The sequence below is a fragment of the Lactuca sativa genome, chromosome 1 (genome assembly GCF_002870075.4).
Source record: "Lactuca sativa cultivar Salinas chromosome 1, Lsat_Salinas_v11, whole genome shotgun sequence".
NCBI lineage: Eukaryota > Viridiplantae > Streptophyta > Magnoliopsida > Asterales > Asteraceae > Lactuca > Lactuca sativa.
The window spans coordinates 78,209,709-78,228,212 of NC_056623.2; the positions used below are offsets into that span (position 1 = coordinate 78,209,709).

The window sequence follows — 18,504 nt, forward strand, 5'->3', positions numbered from 1 at the left end:
ATGGTGCCACCACTACATAAACCTGAACCAATTATTAATGGTGACACGTGTCCCAAAAATGGTGCCACCACTACATAAACATGAAACCAATTATTATTATTAATGGTGACAAGTGTGCAAAATTTTTGAACTTTTAGTAGGATAATGTAAAAATACCTACCTCAATTGCTTTCAGTAATGATTCATCCTGAACAATGCACAATGCTAAAGCAGAAGAAGCATTGAGGTTTTCCAGAATAGGAAAATAATAAGTAGGATAGAATGGCACAAAGTTTATTAATTTGAATTTTGAATTAATTAATATAAGTAAGTAAGTACCTTGGAGAAGTCATCATCAGGAACCTGCAATTTCTTTTGAATGCGAAGTTTGACATGACCTAAAGTTTCATCTTGGTGAATTATCATAAAGAAAGGCTCCCCAAAGTAATAAGGGCATGTGTTATGTGTATGTCTAATTATATAAATAAGAAAATCACGACCAAAATGGGTAGGAGTTATTAAACAAAATAACATCTTTTTGGGGCTTATCACAATGTGACCACCTATTTCACAATGAGCCTCCTTAGAAATTACAAAAATTGTTTTTTTAATGGTCTACAACCGATCTCAACTTCTTAGTAAACTCTTGCATTGGAGGTTGGATATTGTTGACCTCAATATTTAATCCCCAATATTTGATATTGTTGACCTCAATATTTGATCCCCAATATTTGATCCCTAACAACCGATCTCAACTTCTTAGTAAACTCTTGCATTGGAGGTTGGATATTGTTGACCTCAATATTTGATCCCTAACAACCGATCTCAACTTCTTAGTAAACTCTTCTTGACTCATTTTTTTCTCCTAAATATATCACCAAATAAGATTTTAAACACTTTCGTTTGTATACAAAGTTTAAAAAACACAAAAATACAAAACATACCCTAAAAGATTCATACAAAATATGCACCAATCTCACATGATCAGGTTCAACTTTAGCAGAAACTGCTTCAAACAACATAGAAAATGGCATCCATGGTGATTTAGGATCTTTAGCTGCGCTTGAATCCACAATTGACAAGTTTATTATTATTATTTAATAGAAAAACAATACAAGTTTGAGGCATAATGATACAAGGCAAAGAAACCTCAAAATCTGCAGAGTGAGGATTACCAAAAATAACTGCGGTTGATTTGTCAACTTTACGGTTTAACATAGCAAAATTTTCTTTGTATGAGCATAGAATCCATGTTAGCACCTCCGAATAACCACTCAGTGCAATCTAAATACCAAAAAACATTTTAATTATTAAATATATCATCAATTTTCTTACAACCATACACAGTATACATATGTATCTCCATTCTGATAAGGTCGGTGAACTGATTCAAAGCTAAGGCTTTATGGATGAAGGTTTCCTCTTTGGAATTTCATTGAAACAATAAGCAATCGCCACATCCTTTGGAATTTCATTGAGACCATAATCAATCCGAGTCTCGGAACTCCCATTGAATTTGCTTCTTGAAAGAAACCCCCAAATATCATGCCTTAGTTGTACATCCAGAGACTAGGACACAGTCAGGAACAAGATCTCATTATTAAAGTATCCTGAAATAGAAACACCACAGAAGCATTTCATCGAACACTTTATAGGCAGCAAAAAAAAGGAAAAGGAAGTTAGGAGCGAAGCATACATGTAACTTTCCTCTTTCCCAGCTCCATTCCAACCTTTTCTAAACCAACCTCATATTGATTCTCTTCGTCCATTTTATTCACCGCCTCCTCCAAATTTGATGGACACGATCCGCTACTCCATCCTCCGAGCAGAGCCCTCAAGTCGATCAAACCACTCGGTGGTCTCGAATTTCACGTGATGCACGTCAGCCAGAAATAACAAAAACAAAGTCAAATCATTAGCATGGAAAATACATGAATATCTCATCACAATATTAAAAATCTCTTAGTTTGTCCCTATAGTGATGTTAGGCACCAAATGACTACAAAATACATGAAATACTTGGAAATTACAATTGATCAACAAACCACGTACTTGGTGGAGATGCACTCCACGCATAAGAGTAGGTAGTCCATTGCACGAGGTGTGAACTATTTTAGTACAGAGATCCCATTCAAAAGTTACTCCAATTTTTCTAAGTGGTCTGCAGGAAAGAACAATTAACATCAGCAATATAGGCATGTGATCTGACTACATAAATTAGCAGTTGAAATCATAAACTTAAATGATGATATGTTCATCTTTATATAGAAAAAACTATGGTAGCCATTTAAGGCATGTTATGCTTCATAAAGAGGCTAAAAACTCCTCAAGAAGACAGTAGTTAAAACAAGTCAAGAATAATTTAGTACATTGAACCATAAAATAAAATAAGATCAAACTTAGCTTGAATGAGTGTTTTTCTAATCCAAGCTCTTCCGCTGTCCTGTGAATATAACGTGAAACCTAGTCAGTATATAAACTAATGTCTACAAAGTGTTAGGATATTGTGCCATAGAAATACCACCCCCAAAGAAAGGGTGAAAGCAAGCCACATTCACCTCATATTTAGCATTGGGAAGCACACTCACCACTAGCCACTAACAGGAAACTCTATATCAGAAAGCCTACAAGAATACATACTTCTTCTTCATTGATCCCTCGGAATCTAATAAGACAGATATGCCCTCACACCTCATAAAGCATTCACCTGTTGAAAGACGTAGCTGAGTTGTCTTCACATTGCCCTTTCCATGGATTCCCACTATCAGTCCAACTAGAAGCTTGATTAGGGACTGGCATGTTACCCAAATCCCCATCTAAACTTATCTGTTGTACTTCAAAATACGACAGTATCTTTATGCTTTGAACACAGCTCAAAAATTCTCTGTTAAAAAAAAGGTAAAAGTCATGACCATATAAAGAATTACAGAAGGAGATGATGAAGTTTAGCGACTTACTCCTATGGGTCATCACCAACAAGCAATATATCATTCTCATGATCAACATAAACAAGTTTCCCAATCAGTCCTTTTGTGTATCTTCTAATTGACCTTCAATACCAAACATGCATGCCAGATCATGTCTAAGCTCTTCATACACTTTATAACGTGTCACGTCAATAGTTCTTCCTCCAGACCCATGTTTCTGAACCTACCCAGACCAAGTGTTTGATAAAAGTCCTTAATCATAAAATTTACATAAATCAACTTCAACAAAATATGTTTTTGATGCAAAAAAGATGTAGTATTACTATTTACTATTTACCTTTGTGTAACACGTTGATTTTAATGCAAAAAAGATCTAGTGTGATTAATAACCAAGAACCAAATATTAAAACCTGCTTGTGATTTTAAGAAAAAAAATTAGCAGCGACCAGTTATCAGTGAGCAGATGAACAGTCTGGAAGCCATGAAGCAGAGAACCCAATAGAAAAAACAAACAAATACTATAATCATGAAACAAGTCAATTTGTTAAGTTTCTTTCTACAACATATCCAAAAACAAAACAGAAAAGATATCAATTCAAATAAGCTTACAATCCTTCTAGACTTCCAGTTCTGGAAAAAGAATATAAGGTCGTCATTCTTGAAATCACATTTTCAAATAAAAAGCCTTAATATTAGAGAAGATAAAGATGGAGTAGGGATAAATGGAAAACTAGTAAAAAATTATTTTATAGAAATTAGAAAAACGATTAGTTAAACATCAAAAATAGGAAATAGTGATGAAAAAAAGTCAAACCTTCACACCAGAGATGAGAGAAAGCTAAACCAAAAATCAATTAGCTTTTGAAAATCATTTAGGTATTCATCTACCGAGTCCGACCTATGTTTTAGCTGGTTGAGTCGTCTTCTTCTTTGTAAGATCGAAAAATGTTAGATGAGATGGAGGTCGGATTAGAAGCGAATCTAAGGGATTGAACCCACCCATCACTGCCATTTTCCTTCCCCTAAACCACCGTCGCTCGTAAGCGGAGATCCCAAGGAGAGGAATCCCCAGAGCTTTGTGAACCAACTGCAAAACTTTCTCGTCTAAAGTAAGTTGTAAAACAACGTTGTGAGTGCGGTTGGGAGTAGGTAATTTGACGTTACAGAAGGGATATAGCGATGTAGGTGCTGAAGGGTCGCATGAAAATGGAGGTTGGGGTGACTCCGCCGAGACGATGATCGTTATCATCATCTTCGTTTGGCATTTGATCACGAAATCAAGAGCAATTCTACTATGAAGACGAAGCCCTAGGGCTTTTTTCTTGCTAACCGGAAGAGGCGGGGGGTTTAATTTTTTTGGATCCAATAGGCGGGTGAAATTCAGCCTTAAAACGCGTGTTTCATTAAAAAATTATAAAGTGACACACTTAGATGACACGCATGTTATGAAAGGCGCCCTCCGCATTTCCTTTTTTTTCTTTTCTAACACTAATTTTAGGGCACGTACAAATGCGTGTCCTTTATCCTTCAAATTTTGCAAAACTAACATTATTTTTAGGGCACACTCAAATGCGTGTCCTCTATCAGCGCGTGTCATTGTTTGCGCGTCATTAAAGGGATGTTTTCTAGTAGTGCCCTCAATCTCAATTCAACAATCTCTGACATATCACAACATTTGGCGCCATCCGGACGTATCTCCAGAATGATACATCCACGAAGCACAACCAAAGAGAAAAAATGGCAGACGAAATTATGGCGACGTCAAGAGCACTGGAAACAAGCCTAGTGTCTCTAATGCAACCGTTAGATGGAGGGCAAGTTCCCATCCAGGAAGAACATGCTTCAAATCGTACGCGAGTCTCACAGACACCATCCACATCTGCAGCTGAAACGGTGGCAGCCTACATAGCCAGTCTATGGTGTCGAACAGTTAACCCACCTCTACAAGCATCAATCGAAACCACAAATCCACAGATTGTCGTAACACAGCAAACAGAGATACCTGTTTCGTAATAACAATCGTTTCCCCACACTTCGGGCACCAGAACTTGGATCCCTCGCAATATTCAACCGTAGTCACAATATTCATCGATGGTCTACCCACATGCCACCATGGCAGGCTTGTCCCACGTGTCGTTGTTTGTACAACAACCACCGGCCTTCAACCCGTTTTCACAACAGGCTCCATGTTTAATCCCAAAAGTATCTCAGCCACAAGTCACATGTGTGCAGACCTCGATAAACCCGGGATCCAGCTCCTATGGACCTGGCGTTCTTTTCTCAGTAGCACCTGAATTCAACCTCTTCATGGCGACCACTCAACCATTCAAACCGTCCACGCAACAGTACACAGGAGCAAACCTATATATAGTTCACCCGATAGGGCAATATGCATTCCGTTAATTTGGATCACAGCCAAACTTACAACAATAACAACTGTACATCTCACCACTAGCCATGCACAACCAGACATACGCGAGCCCTGATGTGTGTAAAATGCACTAGTTTTAATCCTACTAACTTAAACACAAATACAAACACACGAAAGGCAGTGTACCTATCGATTAGTATTTTAGTTCAGGTAAGTAGGGTATCGAACACAGGGAACAGTAAACAATTAAAATAAATGCTAATATTATCTAAATTAAACAAGTAATAGAAAGGAGGTTTGCTCTAGTTTTGCAAGACTAGAAACTTAAACAATTAACTAAAACTTAAACTAAGAAACTAAGAGCTAAGCAAATAAAAATCAACTAAATTCAATAATTAAGGAGACTTCTGTTTAGGTTCGAATAATTTATTCCTATGGTTTATTTTACAACAAGTGGAATGGATTAATTCACATTAGCTACTGATTAGTGTGATTAGGTTCACGTTCGCTATTACTAATTCTTAGAAAACAAATTAATTCAAGCGGTGATCATTTGATTGAACCAATGAGTTTCCTAGTTTATTGATTGGGATTAAATAAGACTTGTAATTAGTTAATCAAATTACTAATTCAATTAACCTCTTGTTGATGGTTTGTCACACAAGCTCACACATTAATTTACCCACTTTCTAGTTAATCCTAGTTTCACGTTCGCTAATCCTAGGCACATAACTATGTTTTCACATAAATCACATGAGGTAAGTAATTAAGAGATGTTCATGCAGCTTAATTACTTGATAATTAACAGAAATTAGTTATGGTTAATGCATAAGGTTCTTTAACAAGCTTAATAAAACAAAGTTCACCAAATTTAATTAATCCAACCACAAAATCAAACCATAATCACAAAATCATCTATCCTAAACAGAAGGTATGAGTTTTAGCTCATGATTACAATAGAAACAAGCTCAAAAACGAAATCAATTGGTAAAAACATAGTTCAAACAAGAGATTAGGTAAAGAGTAAACTTGATTTTGCCTTGATTCTCCTTAAAATTGAATGTAGGGTTGATTCCTTAGCTTCCCACGCTCCAGCAGCACCTTTAGTCGACAATTGGCCTCCAAGGGTTCATCTATATGCTAGGGTATTGGCCAGGAATGTTCTTTATATAGATTTTCACAGAACAGAGGTGACTCATTGAGTCTAGTGACCGACTCGGCAAGTCCGTCACTTAAAACCCGTGTACGGCAAGTCAGCGTCCAGAATCGCGAATGTTCGACGTGACTCGTCGAGTTGAGGCCCAAATTGTCGAGTCCGTTTGGAATCAGCATTTTTTCAAAACACAAAAGTCGTCCGAAATTGTGTCTAGTTTTCAGAAAATTTTGAATCTCTTCAATCGGAGTTATGGTTCATGATATATGGCCAAAACACTGATGAGAGGTCAAGCTGTCCAGCAACATCCTTCTTTCTTCAAAATCCAAGATCCAAGCCTCCAATCGGTAGTTCCGCTTCCTTTTCCATCCGAGCATGTCATTGTTGCTGAAAAATTAAATTCTAAACTAATAAAGCACCTTTTGTTCATTAAATGAGACAAAAAAAAACATAAAGTATTAAGATAATGCATGAATTTTATAACTAAATATGCCCATATCAAGCCCCTACCAGGAACAACAACGTCTGGCATATAGCAGTATGTCGTACTCGTACATGGACAGCCCATGCGAAGTGCAAGCTCTAATTTCAGCAATGAACTGCTACAATACAAGATTACGCACACTGCGATGATACCAAACATACCAAAATATGATGGTACTACTGACCCAAATGACCACATCGACAAATACGAGTGGACGATGACATCTCTCAACATCACCTACACCTATTTCCCCTGTACCCTAACAGGAAACGTGGGCAAGTGGTTCAAGTCTCTGAGGCCAGGTAGTATTTCGAATTTTGAGCAGCTGAAATACCTTGATGTGTGTGAAACGAACTAGTTTTAAACCTACTTTTAATTATAAAATAAACACACAAAGGCAGTGGACCTATCAATTATGGTAAAGCTAAATAAGTAGGGTATCGAACATAGGGAACCGCAAATTAAAACTAAAAACTAATTTTATCTAAACTCAAATAATAAAATGGGTTTTCTCTAGTTTTACAAGACTAGAAACTTACTAACTATTACTTAGACTAAAAACTAGAAAAGCAAAGATTCAACTAAATTCAATGACGAAGGGAAGTTCCGTTCAGTTCAACTCAATTGATCCTATGGTTGATATTATGGTAATAGTGCAATGGATTAATTCTTCTATTGGCTACCGATTCAAGTGATTAGATTCACGTTCGCTGCACTAACCCTTAGAGAACAAACTAACTCAAACAGTGGCCAGTTGTCTAATTTAATTTAATTCACTAGATTATTTATTCGGGTTAATTTAGACTTGTAATAGCTAACTAATTTGGTCTTTTAGCTAACCTCTTGTTGATGGTCATCACACAAGCTCACACATGAATTTACCTATTTTTCTATTAATTCTAGTTTCACAATCGCTAATCCTAGTCATATAATAAAGTGGTCACATAAATTATATGAGGTAGCAATTAAGAGATGTTCATGCAGCTTAATTATCTTCCTATTAACAGAAAAATAGTTGTCATTCACACATTAGGCTCTTTAACAAGATAGAATCAACAAAATCACCAATATTAAATTAATCCTACCATATATCAAACCATAGTTTCAATACTGTCTTCCCAAACAGAAGTTTAAAGGTTTTAGCTCATAATTGAGGTGATTAACAGCACAAAAATGAAATCTAAAAGTCTAAACATGATGAAGAGCAATAGATTAAAGTAAGAATGATGTAAATTTGCCTCAAATCTCCTTCGGAATTAGTTTTAGGGTTGTATCTTCGTTCTCCAGATCTCTCTTGACTCTAATTTGCAGCTTGCTCCTCCTTAAGTGTTTCTGAATCTCTTGTGTTGATCTGAGCAGTCGTTTTTATAGATTTGCACCGACTCGTCGAGTCTATCACTTAATTCCCGTGTACGGTAAGTCAGAGAGTCCTTATCTTCTCGATTCTTCGATGCAACTCGCCGAGTAGTCGACCCTACTCCCCGAGTACCTTATATTTTTAGCATTTTTCTTCTTTGTTCAACTCTCGAGCTCCCAACCGCTTCTCCTGCTTCCTTTTACTCCCGAGCTTCGCTTTTGGACTGAAAACACAATCCAAACACTTTTAAGTCTCTTTTATCCATGATATGCAATAAATTAGCTAGAAAATGATAAAAATCTATACTTAATATAAGGCTAAATATGCAACTATCAAAATACCCCACACTTGACTTTTGCTTGCCCCCAAGCAAAACTGAATTTTAGCACATTAGAATCACATAGGACAACTCCAATCTAACCCAGCCATTACGCCAAGACCGCAACGCGTGCATTTGTGTCTAGAATTTTCCTAACCCCCCCCCCCCCCCTCCCAATATTCCAAATACTTACAATCCTCATAAACATTCACCCACTTATCCCGAACAATGCTCATTTTATGCATCCCTCCGAATCCATCCGTAGAAAACCTCCTATCCTCAAGGTATTTTCAATTGAGCAACCCAAGCATACATAATCTAGAATTACAATTTATGATACCACTATGGAGCTCTTTTGAATTCTTCACTTCCTTGATAATTTGATCTTTGATTTCTTTGAATTCACCACCTTCGTTGTTTGATTTTTGGTATCTTCAATTTTTGAACTTTTGGAATTTTGATCTTTTGATCTTCACTTTAGTTGCTCCAAAATTCTTACAACTTTTCTTGTAATTCTCTCTCTCTCTCTCTCTCTCTCTCTCTCTCTCTCTTTAAATTACATGTACCTCACTTTTTCTCACTCAAAACCCTACATGCTTAAGCAGGGGCGCTCAACTTCAACCTTTATTGGCTAAAATAATAATTTCCTGGATACATTTCTGGTACACGATGCTAAACATATTGCATCCTTCGGGCTAAGTGAGGTCGTGTTTTTGTCCCATGATTTCACTGGAATAAGGAAGCCACAAATGCACTAGAACGTATATAGGCTCAACTAAACATTTGGATCTTCATGCAATCATCAACATAATTCTAACATGGACTCCTAATTAACAGTTTACCATAATTTTTCTAAATTAAGTCCTAAGAAACATTTTTTGTATGAAATTTTTTTAAAGTCGACCCATATTAGGAAATTAAGATTCTAAATTTACTAAGATGAAAACAACCCCCTACCCCACACTTAATTTATGCAATGTCCTCATTGCATGTAATGCATGATAAAGAACAATAAAATAAAGAGGGAATTGGAACAAACTCCCCTGGGGTAGCAGTTGATAGGCTGATCATCTTCTATTAAGCTCCTACTTCAACCGACTTAAGCCATGGGAACAGCTCATCCGTGTCTTGGGCATCAAATCGCATGTGGGTAGCTTCAAATGTGCAGGAAAATACTGTAAAACCTTCAGTAATTGATTGCAAAGAATAAGTTGTCAAGTGGTGTAGCCATCAGCAGCCCTTGTGGTAAATAAATGAAGGACTCGTCGAGTAATATAAACGACTCGTCGAGTACTAGCGCAAAATTGTTGAAATCGTGAAAACGCGTTGCGACTCGTCGAGTAGGTTAATTGCACTCGGTGAGTCGTCGCTGGGTGAAAAATAATTAACTCTATCCTGAATCCAGCTTCTAGTGGACTTCAAAACTTCCCATAGCTTCAGTAAATGTTCACTCATAAGCCCTTTCGAACCGGACTCGACACTTAGACTCAATACGTCGACCTCTCTTGACTCGTTTCCATGTTTTTCTCACATACTCTAGACTCCTTATGCAAGCATTTCCTAAACCAAATTTTGAAATAAACCAAGGCAAATAAAACATCAAGCACATAAGAGTTTAAGTCCTAATTAAGAGTTTAAAACACACCAAAATAAAAAAACAATAAAAATTGTTCAATAAAACATAAAACAAACTAATCATCATCTTCTTCCTCATCATGGCCATGCACAGCCCCGCCCCCACCAGCTCCACTTCGCCTTGCGTTAATGATATCATCCCAAGAAGGAATGTAGGGAAAGTTACCCCCATCAATGTGTGGAATATGATAATGGTCAAAAAGTCGCACGTGGGATTCGTTACTAAAATTAATACCCCTCGCCATTTGGTCTTGGAGCCTCCTCATCTCGACATTGTACTAATCCATTGGTACTTCGTCATTGTCCACCGGAATCACCGGCGGTTCTTCCTCCACTTCCCGCTCACGTCTCGATCGAACCCTCCGTCCCGGTGCCTCGGGCCCGATCACCGGATCGTCATGTGGGATAGCATAATGACCCCCTCCATAATCTTCAATAATGTGTGCCTTGCGGAAAAGAATAGGATTAAAGGGGATGTCGGGATCTCCGTCAGCAAGTTCCAAGCACCACTAGCCATTAACCCGTAAGAATGGGCTAAACGTGTCACGAACATGCCACTATTAATTTTTGAAGTTTTGCGGTCCTTGACCGCTCCCTCCGCCAAGTATGAAGCGATGCACCATGGAATGTTGCAAAAAGTATTGGGTGTAATGATGCTCCAAAGAAAGAAAAAAATCAAGGTTAGAAACCTTGTCATCATCTTTCCTTTGGTTAATGGTGTTTGAAATAAGCCGGTGAATGTGGCAGTGTGTAGGTGATCGTATGCTCCCTTCTTGAGCCGACTTTGGAATGTAAACTTTATTAGCAATGGTGTTCCACCAACTTGAACTTGTGCTCCCATCCGGAAATGCTATATGGCAATGCTCCAAAAATGTACGAAATGCATCCATGTTGAACACTTGTTGGTCATATATCCCCAAACTCCAAGCTAGTTCGACCATTGAACAATGACGAAGCTCACCCCCAAGACAAAAAGTAATACTTCCGGGGTTATAATAATCATCCACACCCTGGAAGTGTATTGTGGAAAAGAACTCCAGATACAGCTCACGATAAGTCGGCTCTTGAATACGGAAGACACAACTCCATCCATCACATGTAATGGATACTGCATTGTGTACAAATGCCTTGAATATATAAGGGGCCAACTCTTCTTCATAACGAACTCTCCCCAACCATTCCCAATCAATTGTATTGGGAGCACATATCTCCTTTTTCTGGAGCTCCGCAAGCTTCTTCTTCCACTTGGTTCTTGTTGAATTTGAGTTGATTTGTGGAAAATGCAACCAAGGAAAATCTCCTTGACTTCCACGAGAGCCTTTTCCCCTTGAAAACATGGTTCCTGTAAAACAATTAACAAACAATCCAGAAGACACAGAAACACATTAAAACAAAATCTTTCTGGGTTCCCGATTGGACTCGTCGAGTCCATGAACGACTCGGCGAGTCTGATGAACTGCACGAGTCAGTCGACGGGTCAGTTCCAATGCACCCATAAAAACTCAAAATTTTTCCAAGGGTTTGTCCAGGGATGTCCATAAGGTGTATTAAAGCAAGAATATCCATCCAAAATACCACAATTAATCCAAAATCAAGAACCCTAAAAATTCACTAAACTTCAAGAATGGGTGTTCTATAAAATTGATACTTTATAACATCTAAAAATCATGACTTTAACAGAATTATTGAAGAAATTAAGTACCTTGGTTGATGGAATTCGAGAATTTTAAAGAAAAAGTGAAGAACTTGATGAGTGCTTGAGAGAGAATAAGAGTAGGCGCACGGCGAGTATGAATGGAATATGATCACATTAGGGTAAAAACCCTAGTTTTACCAGATGTAAAGATATAATTTTTTTTTTCTGTAATTAAAATCGACTCGTCGAGTCAGGGTCCTATTCGGCGAGTCTAGTCGCGAATTGAAACTCATCTGGATTCTACGTAGACTCGTCGAGTCAGGGTTAGACTCACCGAGTCACTTGCAAACATTTCAAAAATTAGATCATTTTGTCATGTATTCATAAAAGAATTTTCAATCCACCCCACACTCAGACCATGCGTACTCTCAAGCAGTCATGTATGATGATTTAGAAGATGAAAACAGAATAAGAAAAATCCTAAAAACGAAAATCAAACAAAAACTAGAACGAGAAAGATAAAAGAAAGCAAACTCTCAAAACGGGTTACCTCCCGTCAAGCGCTTCTTTTTAAGGAGTCATTAGCTGGACTCCTTCCCATCTACATTTCTTCATTTCCCTGCATCGGGAATGAACGCCTAATCTTTTGCGGTTTATACTTCGTCTTATAGGCATGTACCTTCCTCTTGTATGTCCGTCTCAATTCTTCTGTCTTTTTCCTTGTGGCATCTTCTTCAATTGCATGGATGTTCCTTTTCCCCACCGTCTTCTTCTTCACCCCATTCTCTTGAACCCTCTTTTGTACTTCTCCTTCCTTAAACTTAATTACTTCATAATTGGTAAAAACTCGGGCTCTAGGTTTGGTTATACGTGACTCAATGAATGGGTTATCAGCATCATCTTTCCTAACCGTTGCATTCTCCTCTTCTCCAAAACTTGCCTCCTCATCAAGTCGAATGTCTTCATATTCTTGCATCATTGTATCGAGGCAAGCTACTTGAACGTGTTGAAAGTCACCATACCCTTTAACAATTCCGCCTTCTGCTGATTGATCTTCTAAAGAATTAGGAAAAATCTTCATGTCCAAATCAGGCAAGGGACTGGTGACAAGGTCAAGATAATCCAAATTGCTGAAATTTTCGACTGGACTCGTCGATTCTGTCGACTCGACTCGCCGAGTCGGTGCGAATTCCTCACATTCCATTGTGTTTTCTGAATCAGTTCCTTTCAGCAGCTTTTCTATCTCCTCTAAGTCTTTTTTTAACATCATTATTTCCTCCAGAAGATAGTAGAAATTTACCTGGATCTTCTTCTTGTAAGAGTGCAAGTTCTTTTTGGAGTATTTCATCATCCAAATCAATGAAGGAAACTTCTTCTTTTCTTGTTTCTTCTTGCTTAATCTCTGGTACAGCTTTAAACACAGCTGACTCATCTCCTACCCTCAATGTTAGTGTGGACTCGCATACATCTATCAATGTGTATGCGGTATTCAAAAATGGTCTCCCCAAAATAATTGGAATTTTGGGGTCTTCTTCCATGTCATGCACTACAAAGTCCATGGGGAATACAAATTTGTCCACTTTTATGAGAAGATCTTCACAAACACCTCTTGGACGAATGATTGTCTTGTCTGCCAAATGGATCTTCATATTAATAAACCTTGGCTCCGGTAAATTTAGCTTCTTGAAGAAAGAAAAAGGCATTAAGTTAATACTTGCACCCGAATCGGTCAATGCTTGAGTAGCAAGTATATTTCCAAATTGGCAAGGAATCGAGATGCTTCCCGAATCGCCCTTCTTTGCTGGTAGTTTATTCAATACTAATTCTGCGACTTCTGCCATATCTTTTCTAGCAGCAAAGAGACCCTTAAGCAAGTTTAAATATTTGGGTGTTTGAACCATCATTTCAATAAATGGGATGTTGACTTGAAGGGCTTTAACATGTTCCATGAAAGCTTTGTATGCTTTGACCTTTTCATCAGGTATGGCTCAAATTGGAAATGGCAAAGGAGGCCTGTAAGGCATTAAGGAAACAACATATTTGTCATCAGGGCATGGACTCGTCAAGTCCATTAGAGGGACAGGGCGAGTTGGGTCGGGCTTAGCTGAACTCAACTCTTATGTCTTTTCTGCTTGCACCTTAGTTGAGACCTTCTGTGCAGGGGTCTGAACTAAATGTTATAGCATTCACATTCTCCATTCTTGGATTATTCTCGGTTTTACTTGAAAGTTCACCCGGTCTTCTCTCGATTATTTGATGTGCAAGTTGTCCTAGCTGTTTCTCAATGTTAAGAATAAATGCTTACTGATTCCTAAGTATAGTTCTGGTCTCTTGTATTGCAGCATCATGATCATTGTGTCTCTTCTCGGACGCGGCTATAAATCTTGTGAACATTTCTTCTAAATCGGATCTTTTTTCCACAACCGGTTCTTCCTTTTGATAGAAACCCCTCTCTTTTTGCTTGCATTTCTCTTCCTTTGCCTTTTTGTATTCTTCATACGGGAGCCATTCCTTCTTGGGTTTCCGCCAATTCTCATCGTATCTGTCGCCACTTGAATAGAAAACTTGCGCATTTTTGTTTTCATTCTCATCCAAATCACAATCTTCAGTTAGGTGAGGTCCCCTACAATTCTCACATCCCACCTGGATAGCATGGATTGTTTGATCCATCTTTGTCATTCTTCTATCTAAACTGTCTAGTTTAGCCATCATTGCCACCATGCTATCGTTGACCGTGTTCACTACCCCCTACTTACTTCATTTCGTGGGTTGTGGTACTCTCTAGAATGTTTAGAGAGCTCTTCAATTAATTCTTTGATCACCGGGGGTGGCTTCTTTGTGTGCGGGCCTTGCGAGTCAAGTAACTGCCTTGTTGTGACATTGACTCTATCATAGAAGATGGAGACTTTTTTGTTGGCTATTAAGGTCATGGTGTGGGCAATACCTTAGCAGGCTCTTGTACCTCTCCCAAGCTTCATACAGTGACTCTCCAACTTGTTCAAAGTTAGCAATGGCCTTCTTCAATTTGGCTATTTTAGAAGGTGGGCAAAAGTGGTCAATAAATTCTTCTTTCATCTTAGCCCATGTGGTGACCTACCCGGGAGGGACTGACTTGAGCCAATTTTTTGCGGCACCCTTGAATGTAACTGGAAGCATGCGAATTACCTGGGTCTCGCGAGGTACATTTGGAACATTAAAGTAATCAGCTACATCATTGACTTCATTCAAGTGCTTATACGCATCTTCGTGGTGTTTTCTAAAGAAGGGAATCTCCTTTAGTTGAGCGAGTATGTGGCCCTTTAGCTCGAAAGTAGCAGTAGCGGGAATTGCGGGTTGCACAAGTCCTGGGCCGGTATCGTCACACATCCTCTTCTTCCATTCCCCCATGGGGACTTCATCGATGTTAGCCATGATAATGGCTAATTCGTCGTCAAAGTCGAATTCATGCCCGAAAGTGGGGTCTTCTTCTCCTTCGGTTTCGTACTCAGTGTCCTCTTTCATCGGGTCTTCTATTGCTATGGAGGCACTGGAAGCTCCTGATTTGCTGCTCTTCTTCTTCCTGAAAACGGACTTTAGATTCTTTAGTGTCGAGTTCTTTGAAGAAACGGATTTTCCTTTGCTCTTCCTTAGGGCGGATTCCGGGTCTTCTAGTGGAGGTACTAAAGGTGTCTCAGATCCTCAGGTCATGAAACAACTGCAAATAAAACAAGAGAAAAACACATAAAAAACAAAAATAAAATAAAAACTAAAACTATGAACAACGATGGACTCGCCGAGTTGCTTCGAGTGCACTCGGCGAGTTTAAGGCAAAAACAGAAAAGTTTGACAGATTTAAAATAAAAACCAATAAATATTAAAACCTAACTTACTTACTAAATTACGTAAGAATTAACTTTGTGTAAGATAAATCTCACACAAAGGATCGATAAAAATAGAAATTAATGCTAATTTAGAACCGTTCCCCGGCAACGGCGCCAAAAACTTGATGTGTGTGAAACGAACTAGTTTTAAACCTACTTTTAATTATATAATAAACACACAAAGGCAGTGGACCTATCAATTGTGGTAAAGCTAAATAAGTAGGGTATCAAACACAGGGAACGGGAAATTAAAACTAAAAACTAATTTTATCTAAACTCAAATAATGAAATGGGTTTTCTCTAGTTTTACAAGACTAGAAACTTACTAACTATTACTTAGACTAAAAACTAGAAAAGCAAAGATTCAACTAAATTCAATGACGAAGGGAAGTTCCGTTCAGTTCAACTCAATTGATCCTATGGTTGATATTATGGTAATAGTGCAATTGATTAATTCTTCTATTGGCTACCGATTCAAGTGATTAGATTCACGTTCGCTGCACTAACCCTTAGAGAACAAACTAACTCAAACAGTGGCCAGTTGTCTAATTTAATTTAATTCACTAGTATTTATTCGGGTTAATTTAGACTTGTAATAGCTAACTAATTTGGTCTTTTAGCTAACCTCTTGTTGATGGTCATCACACAAGCTCACACATGAATTTACCTATTTTTCTATTAATTCTAGTTTCACAATCGCTAATCCTAGTCATATAATAAAGTGGTCACATAAATTATATGAGGTAGCAATTAAGAGATGTTCATGCAGCTTAATTATCTTCCTATTAACAGAAAAATAGTTGTCATTCACACATAAGGTTCTTTAACAAGCTAGACTCAACAAAATCACCAATATTAAATTAATCCTACCATATATCAAACCATAGTTTTAATATTGTCTTCCAAAACAGAAGTTTAAAGGTTTTAGCTCATGATTGAGGTGATTAACAGCACAAACACGAAATCTAAAAGTCTAAACATGATGAAGAGCAATAGATTAAAGTAAGAATGATGTAAATTTGCCTCAAATCTCCTTCGGAATTGTTTTTAGGGTTGTATCTTCGTTGTCCAGATCTCTCCTGACTCTAATTCGCAACTTGCTCCTCCCCAAGGGTTTCTGAATCTCTTGTGTCGATCTGAGCAGTCGTTTTTATAGATTCGCACCGACTCGCAGAGTCCATGACCGACTCGTCGAGTCTATTACTTAATTCCCGTGTACGGTAAGTCAGAGAGTCCTTATCTTCTCGATTCTTCGATGCGACTCGCCGAGTAGTCGACCCTACTCGCCGAGTACCTTGTATTTTTAGCATTTTTCTTCTTTGTTCAACTCCTGAGCTCCCAACCGCTTCTCCTGCTTCCTTTTACTCCCGAGCTTCACTTTTGGACTGAAAACACAATTCAAACACTTTTAAGTATCTTTTGTCCATGATATGAAATAAATTAGCTAGAAAATGATAAAAGTCTATACTTAATATAAGGCTAAATATGCAGCTATCATACCTTTTCCTCAATAACTTCATGCAGTTGAGGAAAGGAAAAAGGGACGTCAATTCTCTGATGACGTGTAAGCAAAGAGAAGGAAAGTCGCTTCGTGACTATTATGATCGATTCATGCTAGCTACCTTGAATGTCCCATGACATGAAGATTTCCTGGTGACGGGCGCCTTCGCCCAAGGTCTGCTTCCTAGACCCTTATCTAAGAAGATGCAAGGGACATTCCCCAGATCCAGGGATGAGCTCAAGTTTCGTATCGAAAAATACCTGAGATAAATCGAAGGGGAAGAGCGTAAGGAGGCCAATCTCAAAGCTGTAGCCAATGCATACATTAAACAGGAGGAGGCGGCGTCCCGTAGCCCGGCAGGAGAGGAAAGACGGAAACCAACATAAATCACCACTCTAGACACATGTCGAGGAGGTACAGGTCATTCAACAAAGATGACGGCAGGAATGGTCATGCAGATTTCCATGCAACCTATAAAACTCCATAAAAGGAGAGCAAGGATAAGACCAAGTTCTGTGAATATCACAAGAGCAAAACTCATGATACCATCGAATGCACAATATTGAAAAGAGAGATGGATGAGAAACAGCTAGTTGGAAACATAGTTGACATCCCAAAGGAGCTCAGAGTGAAATTTGATGAGGAAAAACACCATCCAAGAAATCAAAAGGATGGGGAAAGGTCAATTATAAGAGGCCAGAGATACTTACCATCATCGGGCACAACCCATACAGCAATCGCCAAAGTTAACATGCAAGCCCGACAGTATACAATCAAAACATGCTTAACATAGCCTTTTCAATGAGTGATCCCAGACCAGAACATTGGGATCCGAACGACTCATTTCACATCATACGATTCATTAGCCAAAACTATTAGGTTTTATGTACTCTAACATTCCTATGGTGCACATATAACCCTAATGCTTTGGATCTAAGTTTTCTCTAATTATACATGCAATATTGGTTTCCAAAGCATGGAGCCTAAACTAGTATACAAAATTTGATATATGAATTATAAAACTAGTTAGAAGATTACCTTGTGATGTAGCTAGTAGAACTTTGGCCTTAGGAGAGCTAAGCACCCCAAGTGTTGTGCCTCAAACAAGTCACAAAAACCAATATACAAGTAGATGAATATGAGAGAGGTTTAGGAGACTCAAAATCGGTTTCTTCTTCTTGGAATGCAAGTGATAGCCAATTTTAGTGCTACGTTACATATATATATATATATATATATATATATATATATATATATATATATATATATACACATACATATA

At 38.1% G+C, this 18,504-nt stretch overlaps 1 protein-coding gene, 1 non-coding gene and 1 pseudogene across 2 annotated transcripts; 1 reads left to right on the forward strand and 2 right to left on the reverse strand.

The window, feature by feature from the left end:
- Positions 1 to 2,682: 2,682 nt before the first annotated feature.
- Positions 2,683 to 4,158, reverse strand: LOC111886006 (auxin response factor 7-like; annotated as a pseudogene).
- Positions 4,159 to 13,078: 8,920 nt separating this feature from the next.
- LOC111886005 (uncharacterized) lies at positions 13,079 to 13,810 on the reverse strand. The gene has a single exon (XM_023882247.1). The coding sequence runs from the start codon at positions 13,808 to 13,810 to the stop codon at positions 13,079 to 13,081; it is 732 nt and encodes a 243-aa protein (XP_023738015.1).
- A 974-nt stretch (positions 13,811 to 14,784) lies between these two features.
- On the forward strand, positions 14,785 to 14,888 carry LOC111886128 (small nucleolar RNA R71). The gene has a single exon (XR_002848321.1). It is a non-coding gene; the product is annotated as a small nucleolar RNA R71 (small nucleolar RNA).
- The last annotated feature ends 3,616 nt before the right edge of the window (positions 14,889 to 18,504 follow it).